Raw genomic sequence first — 24,097 nt, forward strand, 5'->3', positions numbered from 1 at the left:
TTTATGTCGTCACCGGGATCTAAAAGAGATGTTGAGACTCTAGAAAGAGTGCAGAGAAGAAGAACAAAGATGATGTCAGAGTGTTTGCAACGTGACCACATTATTGTGAGACAACTCAGGAGCCAAACACAGGACGCAGAGGCTTTGTCTTTTAACCGTGGTTTATATACAAGACTATATACATGCATGTGTCAGGCAAATACCAGCAATCAATCATCAATTCTACACTGAGAACTACAATGGAGATAGAACACGACGAGAGAGAGAGAGAGAGAGAGAGAGAGAGAGAGAGAGAGAGAGAGAGAGAGAGAGAGACCCTCACATAGCCTCCCTTGTATAGATAGCTTCTTAAAGTGGCAGTACTCTGCTGACTCATCCACAGTTAATCATCTTGGCTTACAGCCTTACAGCAGTTGGTGAGCTATTCAATCTTCATTATCTTAACACTCCTCCCATTTAATGCTGAGCAGCTGATAATCCAAATGCTTTAACATATTCTTGATGACCTTAACAGATGATTAGGGGGCTGGAGGCTAAAACATAGAAAGAACAGTTGCAGGAATGAAAAGAAGGACTAGGGGTGACATGATAGCAGTCTTCCAATCCGCCTTAGCAATGAAAGCCAGCTTGGTGAGTTTGGGCCAATCACCAGGAGTTGTTGAGTTCTAGTCCTGCCTTAGCCATGAAAGCTGGCTGGGTAACTGAGCCAATCATCAGGAGACTGGGAGTTCTATTCCCACCTTAGACATGAAAGTTGACAGATTTTGAACCAATCACCAGGAGACTGGGAGTTCTAGTTCTATCTTAGCTCTGAGAGCCAGCTGGCTGACTTTGGGTCAGTCCCTTTCAGCCCAACTCACCTCCACAGGGTCGTTGTGAGGAAAATAGGAGGAGGAAGATATGTGTTGAATATGTTCACTGCCTTGATTTATTTGTAAAAATAATAAAGGCAAGATACAAATAAATAAACTCTGAATTAATCCATTTTAGGGGATTTGCCCAACACTCTAAAGCAGGGCTCTTCAAACTTGACAGCTTGAAGACTTGTGGACTTCAACTCCCAGAATTCCTCCTCCAGTCATGTTAGCTCAGGAATTCTCGGAGTTGAAGGCCACAAGTCTTAAAATGGCCGATGTTGAAAGCCCCCCATGTTAGACCAGGGGCCTTCAAACTTGACAGCTTTAAGACTTGCGGACTTCAACTCCCAGAATTCCTCCTCCAGTCATGTTAGCTCAGGAATTCTGGGAGTTGAAGTCCACAGTCTTCAAGCTGTCAAGTTTGAAGACCCTTGCTCTAGACCATGATCAAACTGGATTTGCTAAAGATGCGCTTAAGAAAAAAAATTAGCTCAATCCTAGCCCAGCTGACTATGTTGTATAAACTTGCAGTTGTCCCTGATCTGATTACGTGCGTTGGGTGAACCTGCCAGGGAAACTCTCAAGTTTATTTCCAAACATTGCTGAAGCAACATCTGAGCTTCCTCTCGTGCGCCTGAGAGTTCTATGTGGAGCCATCCAAAGGCCTGCTGTTTTTCAACTGGTGTTTTGCCTCCAGGAGTGCATTATTAGCATGCCAGCTTGGCTGTGTTCATCACTTAGAATCAGATGTTCTGTTATGTAATTTGGGGAGACTTAACATCATGCGCAGACAGAAGCTCCTGTATCATTGAAGGATGAGAGGTTTAACTTTAGAGCTAATGCATTTTTGGGGGATTCACATAGAATCACGGAGCCGGAGGGTCCTTTGGAGGTCATCTAGTCCAACCCACCCTGTCCAAGGCAGGAGGCCTAATACCATCCCGGAAAAAAATGATTGTCCAATCTTTTCTGGAAAACCTCCAGGGATGGAGCATCCACATTTTACACATAGATTATAGATTAACAGAGTTGGAAGGGACCTTGTAGGTCATCTAGTCCAACCTCCGCCCAAGCAGGAGACCCTAGACCATTTCTGACAGAGGGCAGTCCAGTCTCTTCTTGAAAGTCTCAAGTGATGAAACTCCCACAACTTCCGAGGCCAACTTCTGTTCCATTGGCTGATTGTTCTCACTGTCAGAAAATTTCTCATTTCCAGGTTGAGTTTGTCCTTTTTTTGCGCAGTTTGTCCTTTTAAACAGTCCTCACAGCTGCAGCTCATGAAGGGGATCAAGGCCCTTTCCTCCCCCATAGACCACACCATTCAGATTTCTCCCTTATCCGCTCTTCCCTGCGTGCCCTAGGATGAAGAGGGGATGGGCCTGGGTCTTTCTCTGAAATTCCATCCATTATTAGCACAAGTAGTCGTCAACTTAACTACTTAACAGAAATAGTCCTCAACTTACGACCACCGTGAAGCCCAAAATGTAAGTTGCTAAGTGAGAAAACTATTAAGTGAGGTTTTTTTGACCAATTTTTACAACTTTTCTTCCCGCCTTTGTTCAGTGAATCCCTGCAGCCGTTAAGTTGGTAACACGGTTGTTAAGTGAATCTGGCTTCCCTGCTGACTTTGCTTGTCAGAAGGTCGCAAAAGGGGATCACGTAAATCCGGGACAGTGCAACTGTCATAAATGTGAGTCAGTTGCCAAGCACCTGTATTTTGATCACGTGATCAGGGGGGTATTGCAATGGTCATTAAGTGTGAAAAATGGACATAAGTCCATTTTCAGTGCCGTTGTAACTTTGAACAATCACTGAGCAAACTGCTGTAAGTCAAGGATTACTGTAGTTTCCACCATCAGGAAATTCCTTCTTATTTCCACGTTGCTTCTGACAAACTTCCACCCCTGCTTCTTGTGATGTCCTCAGGTGCTGTGGAGAATAAAGTGACATTCTCTTCCCTGTGGCAGGCTTTCAAGTCCTCAATGTATGACCATAATGAAACCTGCCAATCACGGCCCTAATTCAAGATAGTCATAAAATGGAGTGGTCACACCCCCAATCTGATTTCATGACCTTTGTGATGACCCAGGGTGGGAGACAAAAGCAACAAAGTCACAAAAACAGGTGATTTAATCCCTTCAACTTGGCTTCAAAGATCCAATTATCATTGACTGGAGAAAAACTCCCCCACAAACAGTTGCGAAAAGGAAGAAAGTCCATGCAAATTCAATATATATATATATATATAAATTATAAATAGAAAAAACAACGACACTAACCACACTGAAGAAATTAATGAGACAAGGCAGGATAAGGGCTTGAAGACATCCACAGATATCGAAATACACACAACTGGGAATGACGCCAGAACTCAGATAAGAACTCACAAACTAGGAATATTTTCATCCTTTGCTCCCAGCACTGGCCCATGGGCAGTTTGTCCTTTTAAACAGTCTTCACAGCTGCAGCCCATGAGGGGATCAAGGCCCTTTCCTCCCCCGTAGACCACGCCATTCATGTTTCTCCCTTATGAAGAGGAGATGGGCCTGGGTCTTCCTCTGAATGCCCAGCCGGCCTGTGCCGTTCCCCAGTTTCCTCTACAACCTCCGGAGCCACACTCGCACTCCCTCTCAGCTGTTCCTCCTCTCCCTCAGAGTCAGATTCTAACAGGGGCATGACAGCCTTCTTCATGGCAGTTGTTAAGTGAATCACTGCTGCTGTTAAATAAAACCCTGTGCCAGTGTTCCAACTAACAAACTCCGAACCAATAAACTTCGAGACAAACAATTCCTCAAAGTTCCATTTTATTAGAGTTGTCATATTGTCACATCTGGGAAAACCCAAATCTGAGAGTTCTATGTTTTTCCCTTCCAATAGAAATTCAAAGATCCCTCCCCTGCATCCATCATTCCATCACATGGCCCAATCAAATCTTTGCCCCAACTGGAGACATTCCTCCAGACACTCCCCTCCAGGTTGCAGGGCAGCTTGTCCTTGACTGTCTGAGAAAGGAATGTTGTTGTGTCTAATCTTCTACCTCTCTATGAAATCCCCCCTCCCAAATTCCCTCAGGCACTGAATGTGGCAGCCTTGAAGCTTCCAAGTACAAAATAGCTTCCAAGGCTGACATCCTGGTCATTAAGGGAATGCTGTAGTCATTAAGCAAATCGGTGGTTCATTATTATGGGCGTGGTTTTGCCGGTTTTCAGCAAAACTGTCATAAAATGTGGTCACTTAACCATGGGATGCTACAAATCTATGTGGCCGTGTTTCCAAACACCCAAAGTTTGATCCCTTGATCAGTGGTGGGATTCAATTTTTTTTTTACTACCGGTTGTGTGGGTGTGGCTTGGTGGTCATGGGGAAAGGATACTGCAAAATCCCTATTCTCTCCCCACCCCAATAACCTGCTTTCCAGCTCCGTTCTCCTGTGCAGGGCAATCAAAGGAGACCCAGCCGATCAGTTGGGACTCAATGGGAGGCAGAAAATAGATGGGGTGGGGCCAATCAGATATGGTATTTGCTGGTTCTCCGAACTACTCAAAATTTCCACTACTGGTTCTCCAGAACTGGTCAGAACTGGCTGAATTTCATCTTATGCCCATGACCTCTAGGGCCTCCCCCCCACTGTTGGAACTCTGAATCTAGGTTGTAAGTAGCCCCAAGGTAGGTCTGTCGTAACTTTGAATGGTCACTAAGCAACCAGTCATAAGTGGAATCTGTATGGATAGTCCTTGACTTACAACCATTCGCTTAGTGACTGTTCAAAATTGCAACGGCACTGAAAAGAGTGACTTGGGGCTGTTTTTTTTTTTTTTCATACTTATGACCATTGCAGCATCCCCATTTTGGTCACGTGATCACAATGCTGATGCTTGCCAACTGACTCACTTTTATGATGGTTTCAGTGGTCCTGGAGTCATGTCACCAGCTTTTGTGAACTTCTGACCAGTCAATGGTTGGAAGTCGGATTCACTCAACAACCGTGGTTCTAATTTAACAACTGCTGTGATGCACTTCACAACGGCGGCAAGGAAGGTTGTAAAATGGGGCAAAATTCACAACCAATGTTTCGCTTAGCAACCCACATTTTGGGCTCAATTGTGGCCATAGCTCGAGGACTTGCCTGTATTGGAAGACTGTTATCATTGACTCTACGAAGAGCCTTCTCTTCATCATACTAATGCAGGGGTGTCAAACTCAAAGGTGCTTAAATTTGGCCTGGAAATAGCAAAGGACTGGCCTGCAGTGCCTCTGTCGGCCAAAATGGGGCATAGGGGATCACGCAGGCCCTGTGTCAGGGCTCTGGTAGTTACCTCCATTTAAATCATGAGTCTCTAGCTGGATTTTCAAAGCTTCAAAGAAGATTTATTAGGAGTAAACATGCCAGTGCTACCCGAGTGTAGCTGACTCTGAGACACATCACTCATTGTCACCCTTGACCCTGGTTTTCTCGCACTCCCTGGGTGTATCATAATTCATATCCTCCAATGGGACACATCCATAGCCCAGAGTCATCAGTCATGCTCTCCAGTTAGAATTTTGCGCGGCAGAAACTTCGGTCGCCTAGAAACTATCTGTGAAAACATTTATGGAGTGCAGGTTCAGTTTTGCAAGCTGCTACACTGCTCCCCCACTCCCTTTCTGCTCGCAACTCCAAAAGACCAGAGAAATATTTTTTGAGTTGGCACCCCATGCGATCCCTTTTGTCTGGCAGACTGGTGCAGGAGGCTGTCCAGGCTGAGAATAGGGTGTAGGGGAGCTGTGTGTGCCCTCCCTGCCCCATTTTGGCTGGCAGAGTGCTGCAGGAGGTGTCGATCCCATCTCTCCCACTGCCCCAGGCCAGCCTGCAGAACAGAACTACAGTGCTGATTTGGCCCTTGAAATCCAGTTTAACAGCCCTGTACGAATACCTCATTCCCTTAACCAATCATCATGCATTTTATGCTCCAGACCCTTTATCATCTTTGTGGCTCTTCATTGCACATCTCGGGGCCTCAGTATCTTTTCTGGATCGTGTTGACCAGAACTGGATGCAGTATTCCAAGTGGGGGTCCCATCCGTGCAGCGCAGAGTGGTAGGATTACGTTCTTGTGATCTCCATCGAGTTTGCGGGCAAAACAAGTCAGAATAAGAATAACAGAGTTGGAAGGGAACCTTGGAGGTCTTCTAGTCCAGCCCTCTGCTCAGGCAGGAAACCCTATACCAGGGATGGCTAACCTTTTTTGGCACCTAGTGCCCAATGCGCAAGCACACGCGTCCTCAAAATGCAACACATACGCGCCCCCACGCAGGCGTGAGTGACCCCCGGCGACCCATACATGTACGTGCAACCCGCATGCATGCACATGTGACCCTTGTGTGTGTGTGCCCTTCCTTGCGCATGCGCCCTGCACCCCGCGCAGGTATGGCAGAGACCTGAGCTGGGGTGACAGCTCGCGTGCCCAGAGAGAGGGCTCTGCCTGCCACCTCTGGCATGCCTGCCATAGGTTCACCATCATGGCCCTGTACCATTTTAGACCTATGGCTGTCCAGTCTCTTTTTTAAAAACATCCAATTGGGTGGTCCTTGTTCTTCAGGTGTTTTCCCACAGAAAACACCTGAGGAGTGCTGTGCATAAAAGAAACCAACTCTACTGGGAAGACTTCCATGGGCACTGAATGGGAATATGGGAATTCTGGGAACTTACAGGCCTGTGGAGAAATGATGCTACAATGAGAAATAGAACATGCAGGCCCTGGCTGCGTCATCATAGGTCCAGTGGTGGGCTGCTGCCAGTTCACACCGGTTCTAGTGAACCGATACGAATGATGATCAGTTGGCCCCTGCTCACCCGCCCTGCCGTATCCTGGCTTACATTTCCTTCTTCCGCAGCTCAGTTGATTCGTGTGGCAAAGTGGATTACTGTGCCTCAGCTGTTCTACTTATACCGGGGAAGGCTAGAAGGTGAGCCGGAGAGGTTCAAATGGGCGTTTTATTGAATGCTGCGCGCACGAAACGTGCGCTCACAGAACCGGTTGTTTAACTGGTTGCAGCCTACCACTGCATGCATCACTGTGGTGGCCCGTATGGTTAGAATGCAGTATTGAAGGCAAACTCTGCCCAGAGCCAAGAGTTTGATTGGTTGGTGAAATGAGGACCCAGATTGTTGGGGGGCAATATACTGACCCCTGTATCCGTTTAGAGAGGGCTGTAAAGCACTATAAAGTGATACATAAGTTTAAGTGCTATTGCTATGCAAAGAGATGGCCAAGTTGAGCCCAAGGGAAGAGTCAAACGCGTCATCAGTCATGAGTCCCTGTGCCTGCAAGAAATCTTAAGTCCAGCCACTTTGAATGCCTTTTTAATTCCCACACATTTCCCTTGACCTTTAGTAGCTCAGGTTTTTGTAGAGAGTATAAATCTTTATATTCATTTGAATTGCCTGAATCGTGTGATTTGCCCACCACCTAACATGCTTATCAAGAAGTAAGTTTTAAAAAGCTATGTCCCACCCCTGAAATTTTCTCTTCTTCTTGGAAAGAAATTTCAAAAGCCGATGCTCTTTTCCTCCACGAAAAAAAAGGAGATTATTTCTCTGCTCAGCAGTAGCTAATCTGCAAATTAAAAGACCATTCTGTACAAGTGGTAAGGTAAGAAACTCACTCTGGTTTTCTTTTCTTTTATCTTCCAGGCATTTGCTGTTGTCGGTCTCCTCCTGAACCAGTAGAAGAAACAGACTCAGAATGTGGCTTTTAGAGAAAATCCGGGGCTCAGTGGACAATAGCGGTTCTCGCGCTAATGACTCAGCAGATAAGTCCAAAGGACCATTGTACAGCAACGTCCTGACGCCGGATAAAATCCCGGATTTTTTCATTCCTCCCAAGTTGCCAACGGTGCCTCCTGAGGCAGAGGATGGGAACACCAAACCCAATCTGGGCACTTCGGCCTCCGAGCAGAATTTATCTGCCCGCAAAACCCCGCGGAGCCCTCGTTTGCCCGTGAAGGCTGTCTCGGAGAGCAAGAATCTTTTGAAAGCTGCCAGTCGACACATCATCCAGATCGAGAGCGCAGATGAGTGGATGTCTGAGGAGGACTACAGTACCAACGCAGACCCACAGTCCCAGACAGCCATGTCGCTGCCGTATGTCCCCAAAGCGCAGACCTCGTACGGCTTTGCGACGCTGATGGAAAGTCCTCACACGCGCCGTAAGGAATCTCTTTTCCACAGCGAGCACACCAGCCTGTGCCCATCCCAGTCCTCCTCGCCCAGTTCTCAACGGAAGTCCACCTCAGGAGGGAGCAAGACCAATGGAGAGAGCGCTCACCTCAACCCCTCAGACATCAGTATGTCCCTCATGAATCCCTACCGTTACTTCAGTGGAGGGGAGAGCGACACCTGCTCCTCCGCGGAGTCCTCTCCCTTCGGTTCCCCGTTGCTGTCGAGGTCGGTGTCCCTTCTCAAGATCTTCAGCCAGGAGAGCCAATCTAAGGTCATCAAACTCAAACACTCGGTGGCTCGCAACAGTTCCCTGTCCACTGATGACAGTTCGGCTGACACCAGTCCCAGCTCCCAGCGCCGCATGCGCTGTGCAACCCCTCCAACCGGGGGAGCCATTGGCGGGTTGCAACCACAGCCCCTCACCGCTGCGGACTCCCAAGACAAATTTCACAAGGAGCACGTGCTCAGTTTTAGCAAAGGAGGCAGCATCCGCTTAGTGGTCCAGTACAACCCGTCCAACGCCCGGCTGCGGGTGCGTGTTGTGGCCGCCGAAGACCTCTACGACAAGCACTGTGACGTCAGGAGCATCAACTGTTGCGTTGCTCTCTATTTAAACCCCGGCAAGGTGCAGAAACAACGGAGCACGATCATCAAGAACAGCCGCAACCCCATCTTCAACGAGGATTTCTTTTTCGACGGGCTGGGCCTCAGCAACATGAGGAAAATGTCTCTCAAGGTCAAAGTGGTTAACAAAGGCAGCAGTCTCAAGCGGGACACTCTGATGGGCGAGAAGGAGTTGCCCCTCACTTCCTTGCTCCCCTTTTTATAAAGCGTCCCCTCTCTGGTATCTGTGGCCTGCCACTCATCCCAGTCAGCTTCTTTCCTGCTCTGCAAACTGGGGATACGGGGTGGTTGGAGGCCTGCTCGCGCAGATTCCTTCAGGGTCAGTCAACGTTTCCGTAAAATGGGTGTTGCATGTTTGAGGTCCATGGAGGGGGCATCCCAGCATTTTTTGCATGAAACCTCAGTCGCTTGCCCTGTGACCCTATGTTCTTAGATGGTCAGGATATTCTTTGCCTCTTGGGTCAAGGTGTGTCCCTTGGTCACCGCGAGCCGATCTTCTTTCACCGTTAACCGTGTTGGAGGTAGAGTGGAAGAGGACCTGGGGATTCGAAGGGAAGCAGGAAGGTTCCTCCCAATGGGTTTTCCTCAGCGCAGGAGGTGGCTGCATGAATAAACCAGGTTTCCACCCTGCTTTTGAGCCTCTTCCTAACAAATGCATGCCCGAGAACCCGAGAATCTATCCCTTGAAGATGCATGCAGGTTGCATTCGATTCTGTCGCAATCCATGGGAAGGCAATCTAAACAGCCCACTCGGCTTTCAAGCGAAAGGGACGTGATCACGTGCTTCCTTCAGCCAGGAAACCTCTTCACTTCCCCAATAGGTGCAAATCCCCGTTTCTGATTTGGGAGCTTCGGGTCGACATGTGCTTTCTGAAGGAAGCGGACAAGGAGAAGGAGCTGGATCCAGAAGCCCTTCTGAAGCCCAGCGGATCGTCCAGCAGGTGTCTCAGAAAGGCTGTTTTGCAAGGTTTGAGGGATTGGACAGAGACTTTTTGCCTCCCTGCTCTGCTTGACTTCAGGGGAAATTGCAGAAATCGGAGCGATGCCTGATAGGACCTTTCCACCCGGAGACCAATAAAAATGGACTGATGGATGTTGCACTGTCTGGACAGTAGATCAAAATGAAGGAAAACATACAGAGGGATAACAAGGGAAAGAGGAAAATATGGAGGGGGCCATGATTATTATTTTTTAATGCTTTGATAATCCTGGCCTGAGAGACAATCCTCAATAATAATAATAAATAATGATAATTTTAAAAGTGGGCTGGGTGAGCCTCACGGAATTGCCTTATCCTGCACTGTTCTGCTTTTTTGGAGTCTTCGGAGACTCAGATCACTCCCAGCCTTAAGAGTTTGGAGTCTTTCAATCTGCACTTCAGATGGTGTGAACCTGAGGAAACAAGAGTCCTTACTGAGACAGACAGCCCTCCATTCAAACAAAAGGGGGCAAGAATCTATGTTAGTCTCTACAGAGGTGTTTTTCAAACTTGACAGCTGGGAGGATGCTCTCAACTTCCGGAATCCCCCAGTCAGAATGCTTTAAGATGGCTGGACTTCAACTCCCAGAGTTCCCCAGTCAGAATGCTTTAAGATGGCTGGACTTCAACTCCCAGAGTTCCCCAGTCAGAATGCTTTAAGATGGCTGGACTTCAACTCCCAGAGTTCCCCAGTCAGAATGCTTTAAGATGGCTGGACTTCAACTCCCAGAGTTCCCCAGTCAGAATGCTTTAAGATGGCTGGACTTCAACTCCCAGAATTCCCCAGTCAGAATGCTTTAAGATGGCTGGACTTCAACTCCCAGAGTTCCCCAGTCAGAATGCTTTAAGATGGCTGGACTTCAACTCCCAGAGTTCCCCAGTCAGAATGCTTTAAGATGGCTGGACTTCAACTCCCAGAATTCCCCAGTCAGAATGCTTTAAGATGGCTGGACTTCAACTCCCAGAATTCCCCAGTCAGAATGCTTTAAGATGGGTGGACTTCAACTCCCAGAGTTCCCCAGTCAGAATGCTTTAAGATGGCTGGACTTCAACTCCCAGAGTGCCCCAGTCAGAATGCTTTAAGATGGCTGGACTTCAACTCCCAGAGTTCCCCAGTCAGAATGCTTTAAGATGGCTGGACTTCAACTCCCAGAGTTCCCCAGTCAGAATGCTTTAAGATGGCTGGGCTTCAACTCCCAGAGTTCCCCAGCCAGCATGCTTCAAGATGGCTGGGCTTCAACTCCCAGAGTTCCCCAGCCAGCATGCTTCAAGATGGCTGGACTTCAATTCCTAGAGTTCCCTAGCCAGAATTCTTTAAGATGGCTGGTCTTGAATTCCCAGCATTCCCAGCCAGCCATGAAAGCTGAGGAATTCTGGGAACTGAAGTCTGCAATCTTAAATTTGTCAAGTTTGAAAAACAGCGCTCTGCAGTTTGTTCTTCGGGGACATTCAAGTTGAAATTTTGGAAATGCTGAAGATTGAACTCCAGGCCTTCTACAAGTCAATTTTTTCCCTTCAAGTTGTGATTCCTTTCTAATATTAACATTTGGGGAGTTCTTTTGGCTCAGTTTTCCTAAGGCTCAAAATCAAAACCATCTCTTGTGCCAAGAATCGGTTCCCTTCATTGTAAATACCTAATTGTAGGTAGATGCTGTTCTTAGATGCTGGTAGATTGTGGCCTTAGGCCCACAGTCAAGGAACCATTGAGCAAACATAGCTGAGCAACCCTTACTTTGCAACCCATAAATGAATACCCAGATACGGTCTCAAGAGAAGAACCATCGGGATCATAATCTGAAATACGGGTAGTCCTCAGTTAATGACCACTTGCTCCGTGACTATTTGAAGTTACGACTGCATTGTACAAGTGTGTTCCTGCCCATGACAAACTCTCTGTAGTTAATCACCAATTCCTTTATTAGGAATGTCGGCAGCCCCAGGGAAAAAGTTTCTCTCACAGCAAGCTAACAAGTCTGGTTGTCTAGGAGATGAATAGTTGTTTGCCACATCTATCCATCTCCACCCCCTGCCTTTTATCCCCAGAGCTTGGGTGTGGCTTCGCTAGCAGTGATGGCTCTTCCGTCCCGAGGACCGGCCCATAGATTTCCACTGCTCTCCTCTCCTCTGCCTTCTGTGCATCCGCGCGTCATGCACTGGACCCAGCTGTTCCTCCTCTTCCTCATCAGCCACCTCCAGTCTAGGGGGCTGTTGACCTCCATAGGAGGGCTGACGGGGGGCCCAAGCTCTGCCTCTCTCTCTCTCTCTCTCTCTGATAGTTCCACTCCCTCTTCCCCCTCAAAACTCTCAGGTTGCCTTGATGCTGATCCCGACTCCCATGCTGCCTCCACATCTGATTTGGCTGCTGGAGGGGGCTGGTGACCGACAGGCCCCAACAAAGTGATCCTTGGAGGTTCTGGCTATCCCAACATCTTGCACTCACATGATCATGATTTGGGCATTCGACAACTGGCTCACACTTATGATGGTTGCAGCCTCCTGTGGTCATGTGATGACTATTGTGATGTTCCCTGCTGGCTCCCACACAAGCAAAAGGCAATGGGGAAGCCAGCAGGGAAGGTCACACTCTGGTAAGTCACTCACACGCCAGAGGTTTTGTTTTGCACTGAGGGGCCCAGCTATGGTGACTGCAGGAGCACGCCCCATCTGAGCACCTTGGCACACCTGGAAGGAGCCACCCCAGTCCTGCCATGCTTGCACCCTCATGCACCAGGCAGCAACCGCTGGTCCTGTGCTTGTGCTGTGCCAACCTTGCACACCCAGCAACATACCCAGTAACTGCCTGCAAGAGTGCTTACAAATGACTGGGAACTTTTTGACTTCCCGCAGGCTTCCCCATTGACTTTGCTGGTTGGAAGCCAGCAGGAAGTTACAAGGTCCTCCCTTAATAATCCACAATCCCCTTTTAATTACAGTAACAGGGGAGGGCTGGAATTGCTGTCGTGAAGCAACGCAGTCACACAACATTGCCCTTTATGATGACATCACTTAGCGATGGAAATTCCAACCCCGTTGCTGTCATAACCTGAGGACTGTACATTAATATACTTACATTGTGATCGATACCTGTTTTTGAGGCAATGGTTTTTGTGTGCTGTGGAGAAATTCCTAAATCCCCTTATTGGGGGGGGGTCTTCCAATTCACTTTTTATTTAATCCAGTTCTCAGATTTGCTCCTTTGTGTAAATACAGGTAGTCCTCGACTTACGACCACAATTGAGCCCAACACTTACGTTGCTAAACAAGACATTTTTTGAGCTTTGCTCCATTTTACCACCTTTCTTGCCCTGGTGGTTAAGGGAATCACTGCAGTTGTTCAGTTAGTAACCTGGTTGTTAAGCGGAATCTGGCTTCCCCATTGATTTTGCTTGTCAGAAAGTCGCAAAAGGGGATCAGACATGACTCTGGGACGCTGCAACTGTCACAATAATATTATTAATAATAATAATAATAATAATAATAATAATAATAATAATAATACTAACAACAGTATTTCTCATGAAATACTTCTGGACTCGCTCAATTGTATTAATGTTTGATATGCAGGGTGGATTCCAGACTGATAAACTGTATTCGAGTATTGGTCTGGCAAAAGTTTTGTATGCTCTAGTTAGCAATTTGATATTTCTGGAGGAGAAGCTTCCTAAGATTAGATTTACAACTCTTAATGCCTTTTTGGCAATGCTGTTACAGTGAGCTCTGGCGCTTAGGTCATTTGATATGAGAACTCCAAGGTCCTTGACAGAGTGAGGATCATCAACGAGGTCATATCCGCCTATTTGGTATGTGGTGTGCTGATTTTTTTTACCAATGTGTAGGACAAGGCATTTGTTGGTCAAGATTTGGAGTTGCCAGATGTTTGACCATTCAGATACATAATCAAGGTCGCTTTGAAGGATAGTAGCATTGTCAGTGGTGTTGAATAGTTTTACATCATCCGCAAAGAGGACACAGTTGCTTATAAGGTGATCGCAAAGGTCATTTATATAAAGAGTGTGGGTTCTAGAAAATGCTGCCTTAGAGCACTATTAGCTGGAGCAGGGTTAGAAATAGCACTCCCTAATTTTACTATTTGTTGCCTGTTCGACAGGAACACAGTAACCCACTTATGGAGGGATTTGGAAAAGCCGTAAGAGTTTAGTTTTAACAGTAGTTTGTCGTGTACCACTGAATCAAAGGCTTTGCAGAAGTCTATGTAAATTGCATCTATAGCTTTACCCTGGTCAAGTAGAGTAGTCCATATGTTTTTGCAGTGTAGGAGTTGTAGATTGCAGGACAATTTTTTCCTGAAACCAAATTGTTTTTTGGAGTGTAGGTTTTTTGACTCTAAGTGGAGAGTGATGAATTGGTTAATGATTGAATCCATGACTTTGCACGTGACACAACACAGTGAGATTGGTCTGTAGTTTTCAACCAGGCTGGGGTCACCTTTTTTGAAGATAGGGATGACCGTAGCTAAGGACCATAGGTTTGGTAAGGAGCTGGCTCTGAAAAATATCCCATATATAATGCTTAGGGGTTCCGCTATGGCAGAGGAGAGCTTTTTTAAAAAGTATGCCCATAATCCATCGGGGCCAATAGATAGGGATGGTTTTAGTTTCGTAGTGCCTTTTCTACATTATCTTCTGTAAAGTCAATAGGTAGCAGGTCATTACAGTTAGTTATGGTACGATTAGGAAATGTGGGGCATGAACCATTGCTGTTTACAAATACACAAATACACACACACACACACACACACACACACATATATATATATATATATATATATATATATATATATATATATATATATATATATATATATATATATATATATATATGCATTAAAGGCCTAGACAACGCCCACATTGTCCCGTTTGTCGAGAATGAAATTCCATCATTTTTATCAAAACTTCTTAAGCTCAGATACAAATAGAAATAAAGTCCATTTGAAAGAGGATGAGAAGAAAAGAGAATTTGGAGCCCCACCTGGTGAGATGGGTGGTATAGAAATTAAAATAAAGAAATGAAGTCAATAAAAGAAATAGTAAAGAAAAAAAGAAGCAGTGACTTCCAACTTTTTTGATGCATTATATACAGGTACAGAGAACTACAACTACAGGTAGTTCTCAACTTACTGTCAACTCATAAAATCTTTCTATGGTCTTTTTAGAGTTGCCAACAGTGCGGCAGTTTGCAAACCACAACTGCATTCCATAAATGTTTTCAAAGATAGTAACTAGGTGACCATTTCATTGAGTGGCTGTCCGAAGTTACAACGGCCCTGAAAAAAGGGGCTTACGAACGTTTTTCGCACTTGCAACCGTTCCAGCATTCCCCATGGCCACGTGATCAACATTCGGCCGTTCGGTAATCTGATTCATATTTATGATGGTTGCAGCACCCCGGGGTCAGGCGGTCTCCTTTTACGACCTTCAGACAAGCAACGGGGAAGCCAGGTTCACTTAACAACCACTGTTACTAACTTTAACAGCCGCAGTGATTCGTTTAAAAACTGTGGCAAGAAAGGTCATAAAAATGAGACAAAACTCGCTTAGCAATGGAAATTTGGGGCATTATTGTGGTCGTAACTCAAGGACTATCTATACAGGTTATCCTCCTCTTCTCCCTTCCTCCCAAGATAAACCCATTTCTACAAGCTTTTGGTATCTTTGTGGGGCTGAAGAGGCCAGAAAGGGGAGATTCTAGAACTGAAAATCGAAATCTCTGCATTTTTTTTCCCCTGCCTCGAACCTCAAAAGCAGCCAAAATCTGACTTAATCCTCTTTCCTTCCTTCTTTTTTTCCCCTTTAATCTTGTTAACAGAGATCTTTGCTTTTCAAATGTTGTTTTGTGTTCGCTCAGACTCCAGGATTATAAATGTGTACAGATGCCAGGATGGGAGAGCCCTTTTTTCCCTCAGAAAGGGAGCAAACTGTATTATTTACCTGCTTGTTTTGTTTTACGATATCTACCCGAATAAGTATCAGTCAATTATTTATCTATCGATTTCTATTTTTCTGCATGATTTTAGTTGGAGACTAAAGTACAAGACGATGCATTTTTGTACCGTTGCTCTGTCAACAAGCAGCCTTCTCATCGATCCGATATCTGATTTATCTATATACCAGATACGATTTATTGCTGTATTTTGATCCCATGTAATCTGGATGCTGACAGTTTTGGAATCAAGTTTCTTGCTATATGAAGCTGTTTCTCCTTTTTTTCTTCTTTCTCTGTTTCTCTTGTGGGGGCGAGCGCGTGTGAGTGTGTGTATGTGTGTGTGTGTTTTTGTGTGAATGTGTCTGCGTGTACTCTATGCCGTAACTCAGGTGGCCAGATTTGGCCTGAGGGGTGCTTAGATCTGGCCCACGGGGAGGGGTGGGTGGGATTCTACCGGTTTGGACCGGTTCGGGCGAACTGGATGTTAAATTTACATCTGGTTTGTCTAACCGGTATTTGAATCAACCAGCTGGCCCCACCCACCCCACCCTGCCCTCCCAGGAGTCTTCACACAGCCCATTTTCGATGGAGGTAAAGTGCAGGGTCCGTGTGGAGGTTCTGGGAGAGGGAAAAACGGGCCTTCCAGAAGTACCAAAAGGCCGGAAATGGGCTGTTTCCGGCTTCTGGGGGGTCTCCAGAGCCCAGGGAAGGCCATTTTCACCCTCCCAGAGGCCCGAGGGAAGCCTCCGGACTATGGGGAAGGTGAAAAATGGCCCTCCCAGAAGTTCCGGTAGACCACGCCCACATGGCCACGCCCACCCAGCAACTGGGCAGCGAACTGGTTGCTGGGATTTTTGAATCCCACCCCTGCCATGGGGGCCACCCCTGGAACCAGCAAAGGACTGGCCCGCAGTGCCTCTGCCATTGAAAACGGAGCTTGGGCCTATTTCCAGACTTCCAGAATTTCCGGTTCAGCCCATTTTTAATCCTCCCTGAGCCTCTGCATGGATCCTGCATCCTTACCTGCATCCAAAGCAGGCCATGTGGAGGGGTGGGGTGAGGTGGGCGGGGCCAGCTGGTCGGTTCAACTACTGGTTCGGCAAACCTGAGGTAAATTTAACATCTGGTTTGCTCGAACCGGTCCAAACTAGTGGAATTCCCACCTCTGGCATCAACACACCTCAATCAACATCTAAAAAGCCACATACAACAAGCATCGTATAAACACCACACAGAGAACCGCACAGAATCTGCCAGAGAGAAGATCCGTGATGATCGGCTCCAACACAAGTCCAAAAGCTCAGAAGACAAAACTTCTGGTCCCAGTGACCGACCCAGATTGGATCCTACAACATTTATCCCTGGGACGTGTACATTTGCCTTCATTCACAATGAAGAGTGTTCAACGTAACTAGAACCATGGGCCCTATCCCATAAAATGAAATTGAAGGTGGAGAAAAGCCATGTTTTACACTTAGGCAGGAAAAACCAAAGGTACAAGTACAGGTTAGGTGAAACCCGGCTCCAAAACAGTAACCGTGAGAGGGACCGTGGAGTCTTAGTGGATGGACAATCAATTAAATATGAGTCAATAGTAGCCAAAAATGCTAATTACAATCCTTGGTTGTATAAGCAGAGGCACAGAGTCTATATCACTTGAAGTATTTTTAGTACTGCTTTATAAAACCTTAGTTAAGGCCACACCTGGAATGCAGCATCCAGTTTTGGTCGCCACACTATAGATGTTGAGACTCTGGAAAGAGTGCAAAGATCAACTAGGATGATTAAAGGCCTGGAGACTAAAACATACAAAGAACAGTTGCAGGATTTGGGTTTGGCTAGTCTAGAGAAATGGAGGACTAGGGGGGGACAGGATAGCAATATTTCAGTATTTCAGGGGCTGCCACAAAGAAGAGGGGGTCAATTTATTTTCCAAAGCACCAGAAGGCAAACAAGAAACAACGGATGGAAACTAATCAAGGAGAGAAGCAACCTAGAATTAAGGAAAGATTTCCTGACAGAACAATTAATCGGTGGAACAACTTGCCTCCAGAAGTTGTGAATGCTCCAACATTGGACGTTTTTAAGAAGAGACTGGACAGTCACTTGTCTGAAATGGTATAGAATCTCCTGCTTGATCAGGGGGCTAGACTAGAGAACCTCCAAGGCCCCTTCCAGCTCTATTCTGATTGATTGGTTGATATTTTTGTGAAAAGGGAACACACGCACATGCTAAAAGAATCTCTTTTCAAAAAGTCACTCAATGCACAGAATTGTTTTTTTTCTGCTTATTTGCACAACACAGCAATGCAAGACGAATGGTGATGGATGCCTGTCGATTGAATGATTGATTTATATTTTATTTCGGCTTCAGTGAAGGATTGGCTGGTGAGAATATGTCTCCCAATTAACCATACTGGTCTCGTTTCTCTCACACCATCCCAATGCACACACACACACACACACACCTCTTGTCAACTAAGCTGTGTCAGTGCAGGATAAATACATGGCAGATTGACAGATCTGAGGTTGCGAAAGGCCGAAAACGAGAAGCAGAGAATCTGACTTCAAAGAATGCAACACTTGGAGAATTTTGAAAGATGGATGGTGCAAGACCTGAGGACTTCACAAGTCTTAAAAGTTGCTAAGGTTGCAAACCCCCCCCCCCACTTTTCTTTGTAAAGGGATTAACAGATAATTACTACTCAGAGCTGGGGGCTCTTCAGAGCTGGGGGCTGACTTCATGAAATATGCATAAATATTCCAACTGCTTTATTAGTTGCTGATTGGTCCCAGGAAGAGAGAGAACTAGGGACACCATTTCCTGAAGGAACCAAGAAAAAAACACACACGGAGGAATACAAGTAGTCCTCGACTTATTACTGTAATGGAATCTGCCCATCGGAGTTGTAAGTTGTGACCGTCATAAATCGGATCTCCCACGTGACCAGAGGTGGTATTCAGCCACTTCTGACCAGTTCTGGATGTTGGAAATAACTCAAAGCCAACAAAAAACAAAACAAAACCTTGGATCATTGAAAACAAAAGAGGATTTATTAAAAAGAAATATTAGACGGCTTACAAAGCGCCGGTGGTCTTTAGAACCTCGAGAAGCTGGTTCAAATCAAAAGCCACACCTTTAGAACCTCAAAACATACTTTATATACAGTTTCACCTCGTCACCCAAGTTCCCTCATTCTTTGAGACTCATTCCCTCCCAAGTTCAAACTCCTTGGATTTGCCCTCAGGTGTTGCAGCTAATCCCAGGATGTCTCTAGGGAGAATTATTTCCTTCCGTTATATTCTCATCCGTACCCCTCACTTTGGCTGCCCACATGGCATCTTTCTCTCGCGTTAAGGAATGTAGCATCCCTTCATCAGGGTCTCTTTCTAAGCTCATCATATACTACCATTTTTCCGAAGAGATTATAACAACACCCACCCCCAAACATAATAATATAAAAGGCATATACATAAGATAAAAATATCAAAAGGCTTAACAATGGAGCATGTCAAAAGTATAAAAGCAAAGCATGTGTATACAAGGAAATATATTTCATTTGATAACAGAATAACAGAATTGGAAGGGACCCGCAAGGTCATCCAGTCCAACCCCCATTTGTGAAACATTTAAGCATCTTATGTACCATTTTATTTTTGAATTTGCTTATTTCTAATATGGAGAACCGGTAGCGGAAATTTGGAGTAGTTCGGAGAACCGGCAAATCCCATCTCTGATTGGCCCAGCCCCCATCTCTTGTCTGCCTCCCATTGAGTCCCAGCTGATCGGCTGGGTCTTCTTTGGTTGCCCTGCACAGGAGAATGGAGCTGGAAAGCAGGTTAGTGGGGTGGGGAGGGAATGGGGATTTTGCAGTCTCCTTCCCCTGCCACGCCCACCAAGCCACACCAAGCCACACCCACCAAGCCAAGCCAAGCCCACAGAACCGATAGTAAAAAAAAATTGAATCACACCACTGCTTGTGATCGACCCGATTTTAGTAACTTTTTTCTTGCAACCTAGCCTCATTTTCTTGTCATTAAGCAAATCGGTCATTTGTTATGAGCCGGTTTTGCTAAAAGCTGGAAGCTGAAAGCTGGAAATAAATATAGGTAGTCCCAATTTGTTGAGCGGCTGTTCAAAGTTAAAATAGCACTGGGAAAAAGGAGGATTCGTAACCAGTCTTTGCACAACTGTTGCAGCTTCCCCAAGGTCACACGATCGAAATTCAGACACTTGGCAACCGACTCATATTTATGACAGTTGCAGTGTCCCAGAGTCACGTGATCACATTTTGCAGCCTTTTCACCAGCAATGTCAATGGGGAAACCATATTCGCTGAACAACCCGGTTACTAACAACGGCGGCGGGTCACTTAACAACGGCGGCAAGAAAAGTCGTAAGGTGAGGGTGTTGGAAGAAATATCCATCTGGTTCACTTCCAAGCAGGGAGGAAGACACTGGAAACATGGAGGCAGATTGGAAAGATGGTTTAATGGAGCAGAACCATCAAGCACATGGTCCTGGGGCAGCTGAACACATGGAGTGGAGAGTGAGGGTTATTTATACCCACTTGGGCCTTGCCCTGGAGCTTCCCATTCCTGTGGCAAGGAGATGTATTCTATTGGTTGCTGCTCAACTCCAATGGTGGGATTTGAAGATTTTTACCACCGGTTCGGTGGGCATGCCTTGGTGGGTGTGCAATGTGTGCATGCACACACTTTGCCTGTGTGCCTGTGCCAATGCCAAATGCACCCTTTGCACAGGCGCAGAGGCATTTGCGCAGGCGCAGAGGTGTTCCAACTTACCTCCTGAAAGCCTGCACTCTCGCAGTCACTTCAGCAGCTGCCATGGGCCGAACCGGTAAAATACCACCACTGTCCGACTCCCGTGGCTCTATGCAGGGGTCCTAGCTGATTTTGTAGGATGACTGAGACAAGCTGGGTTGAAGCTTGGGCTGGCGCAATGAAGGGGCTTTGTTGTGCAGTTTCTATTGTGGCTGAATGGTTTTGCCCTGAAGGACAATCGCATCGCCCTGGAGCTGAAGACTTTGATTGTGTAGAGAGGCTGGCCCTGCCCTTCTCAATGGGCACCAAATAACTGCGAGAGATGAAGCTCTGGGTTTCTTTCTTTAGAAACATGTTTCTCCTTTAAGGGAAAATATAATATTCCGTCTTTTTAATATTTCCTAAAATATTTCATTCTTCTACGAGGGGGTGAGTGCTCACCTTCTACAGGGGGAAAGTCACTTTACATCTGGTTTACTAATAGAAATGTTGAGCTCAGTGATGACAGTTACAGGGGGCCTCCGACCAACAAAATTAATGGGGAAAGTCGAATTTGGCTCATCGCCACGGTGCTTCGCTTAGCGACCACGGCAAAAGGTCACGGAATCGGGCACTGCGCACGGAACAACTGCTTAGAGACAGAAGTTCTGGTCCTAAATTTGGTTGTAAATTGAGGACTAATAGGAAAGGGGACATTTGATTAACCTCGGATTAATTGAATTAACTCCCTTCCCTTTGTGTGCAATGTTGCTCAAAAACTTTTGAGGTGACACGCACATGGAAGCCGAGGGATTGGGGAAAAAAAGATCCAGCCGTTCTGATTGTGATTCACCTCGCCGCCCAAGCTGCTTTTCGCTCCAACCTACAAGGGCATTGTATGCGGATCACAGCAGATGAGTCATGTCTCCTGGAGTTCCAAAGGTCTTTTGGAGAGTACCCGCTTGAAAATAAAAGGAACAAAGCCCGTGGATTGTTTTAGCAGTCATGCCCAAGGTAGTTAGGATGCCAAGCAGGCATGACGAAGCAGGGATAAAACTCATTTCTTTTGTGACGATTTAATCGACAGGAATGGAACACAAAGCACTCGATTGAACCTCCTTGGTTTCCCCTTAGCAATGCCCAGAATATTCATATCACGTGCTTCAAGTTTGACTGCAAATGGGCAGTTTGGCAGCCTGGGTTTTTTTTTTTCCTCTCCTCTTGATGTTGTCAAGTTTCAAGCCCCCTGTTTCTACTCCATCACCTGCTCACACGTCCAGGACCAAACTCTCTGAGTTTTTGCTTGCAGGTTCTCACCTTAAGGTAGATCCCTGCCTTGATCTGATCTCTTGCATTGCGCGCACACACACACACACACCCCGCCCAGGATGAAACACACAGGGGCCAAGCCGCACTTTTAGCTCAGGTTGTGATGTTATGTGAATCCAGTTAGTAGACTGGATGACCGAGGAGTAGCTTTTGGTATGCTAAGCGCTGCTTTGTATTGCCCCCCCCCTCAATACTTCCTGAGAAGAGACAAAGCCAATTTCTCTTGGATCAGGGAATTTCATAGCCTAGAAGGCAGGGATCGAGGAATTAATCTGGAGGGGAGGGAAAAGAAGAAAGAAAAGAAGAAAGAAAAAAGATTAAAAGAGAGAGAGAAAAAAGAAAGAGTAAGAAAGGAAAGGAAGAGAAAAAAAGGAACGAATGAATGAAGGGAAGGAAGGAAGGAAGGAAGGAGGAGGGAGGGAGGGAGGGAAGGAGGAAGGTAGAAAGGAAAGGAAGAAGGAAGGAAGGAGAGAGAGAGAAAAAGAAAAGGAAGAAGAAAGAAAAAGAGAGAAAGGAAGGAGAGGGAGGGAAGGAGGAAAAAAGGAAGGAAAAAGAAAAAGGAAAGAAGGAGGAAGGAAGGAAAGAAAAAAGAAAGAAAAAGAAAGGAGGGAGGGAGGGAGGGCGGAAGGAAGACGTCTATCCACTCATAAGGGGACCAGAGAAGGGTCAGGAACGCGCCTTGCTTCCTTTTCCACCAGATGAACGATTTGCATGTGTGTCCCCCCCCAGCCCCCCCCCCAAGTCAGCTCAGTGCCAAAACTACTGGCAGAGGCTTTCCTGCGTATTTTGGTTTATCAGCTTTGGCTCAGAAGGGGCAGCCATTCATGGACACCATTTATGAATTATCTCCGAGAAGCAGCTTCAGCCCAGCTGCCCTTGGGCCACCATCGCGCCCGGCTCAAATGCTTTCTAAATGACACAATCTTTGTGCTGGCTGGGGAATTCTGGGAGTTGAAGTCCACCCAACCTTAAAGTGGCCGAATTGAGAAACCTGGGAGTAAGTTTACAGGTGTTCCTCGACTTACAACTGGTCACTTAGCAGCGATTCAAAGTTCCAATGGACCTACCTGGAGGGTAGCATATACTGGCATATATTTCCTTTTTTTTTTCAGCAAAACTGGTCCGTGGATTCGTTTAATGACTGTGGTTTAATGGCCACTACAAAAAATATTTTTTGACTGACCCACTTTACCACCGTGAGTTGCTACTGTTATGGGCGTAATTTAAGGACTAGATGCATATTATTGTCTATATTCATTTTCCATCCTCCTCCTCCTCTCCTCCTCTCTCTCCTCCTCTTCCTCCTCCTTTCTCTTCTTCCTCCTCTGCCTCTTTTTCCTTCTTTTCTCCTCCTTCTCCTTCCCTTCTTCCCCTTCCCCCCTCCTCCTCTTCTTCCTCCTCTTCTTCTTTCCTCCTCCCCTCCTCCTCTTCCTCCTGACTGATGGAGATGTCTTCAAACAAATCTGATACACCTACTCTCTTTCAAATAGGTGGCTAGAACTGGCATTCTGGGAGTTGCCAGCAAAGTATTCTGGGACTTGTAGTCTCAACCTTCCCAGAGAGTCCCATGTTAGGGAAAATTGTCTTTGCTGTGACAGGGATAAAAAAAAAACCCCACCCTTTCAATCCTGAGATTTAAATTTTCCTGCAGGGATTTTGAGCTCTCAACGCCATCTCATTATGAATTAAATGCCACTGAAAATGGAAATCTAAATTTAGTCACTCATTTTATTATTGCCACTTTTCTACTCTCTCGCCTGGATGAAATTACAAAGCAAAAGTTAAGAACAAACTCATAAATGTGAAAACCGACTCCATTCAGAAATGACACTGTGTTCAAAAATATGACCAGAAGAATCTCAAGATTGGCAAAATAGAAGAAGTATATTCATAAATAAATAAACAGCCAACTACAGAGAAGTCTGCAGGGGTGAGATGAACCCATTTAATGGCAAGAGAAAGGTTAATTGGAGAGAAATTGGCTCGATTTGCATTTTAATCCCGGCTTTCCAACTTTTGCATTTTTAATAGACTGATCCAATTCTTCAGACCAAATCTCTAGGCCTCCTTAACGCTTCGACGTGTGGTTTCAATTAAAAAGAAAAAAAAAAGAAAACTTTTTTTTTTTTGCAAAGGGAATGGATTTTATCTCAGGGGAAATGAAAGGGGACTGAATTAAATTGGGGAAATGTTTCTGCAAATTGCACAGAGGAGGCATAATTGGGTAGGAGGAGGCTGCATTCTGCTTCAAATTTGGGACATTTCTCAAACGGTTATGGAACCAAGACTCAGGCAAATCAGAAATGGAAAGTAGTTAAAGATGACCCGATTAACCTAGTTAGTAGAGTAAAACAGACTAACCTATAAACACACGCGGGAAAGAAATATCCATGTGATTCT

At 45.9% G+C, this 24,097-nt stretch overlaps 1 protein-coding gene across 13 annotated transcripts in view; it reads left to right on the forward strand.

The window, feature by feature from the left end:
• Positions 1 to 15,866, forward strand: part of C2CD4C (C2 calcium dependent domain containing 4C) — an 84,320-nt gene extending 68,454 nt beyond the window's left edge. For 5 of the 13 annotated variants that reach the window (XM_087952757.1, XM_087952758.1, XM_087952755.1 and 2 more), the window contains one exon: positions 7,531 to 15,866. In XM_087952757.1, the coding sequence (XP_087808883.1) occupies positions 7,583 to 8,887 (1,305 nt within the window). In that variant the 5' untranslated portion in view covers positions 7,531 to 7,582 and the 3' untranslated portion in view covers positions 8,888 to 15,866. Of the gene's footprint in view, positions 1 to 6,731; positions 6,804 to 7,530 lie in introns of all 13 variants that reach the window. The other 8 variants (XR_015746976.1, XR_015746975.1, XR_015746977.1 and 5 more) reach the window with 3 other exon arrangements.
• Positions 15,867 to 24,097: the final 8,231 nt, after the last annotated feature.

This window comes from Notechis scutatus, chromosome 1 (genome assembly GCF_049901735.1).
Source record: "Notechis scutatus isolate UNSWTSFEM ecotype Mainland chromosome 1, rNotScu1.2, whole genome shotgun sequence".
Classification (NCBI taxonomy): domain Eukaryota; kingdom Metazoa; phylum Chordata; class Lepidosauria; order Squamata; family Elapidae; genus Notechis; species Notechis scutatus.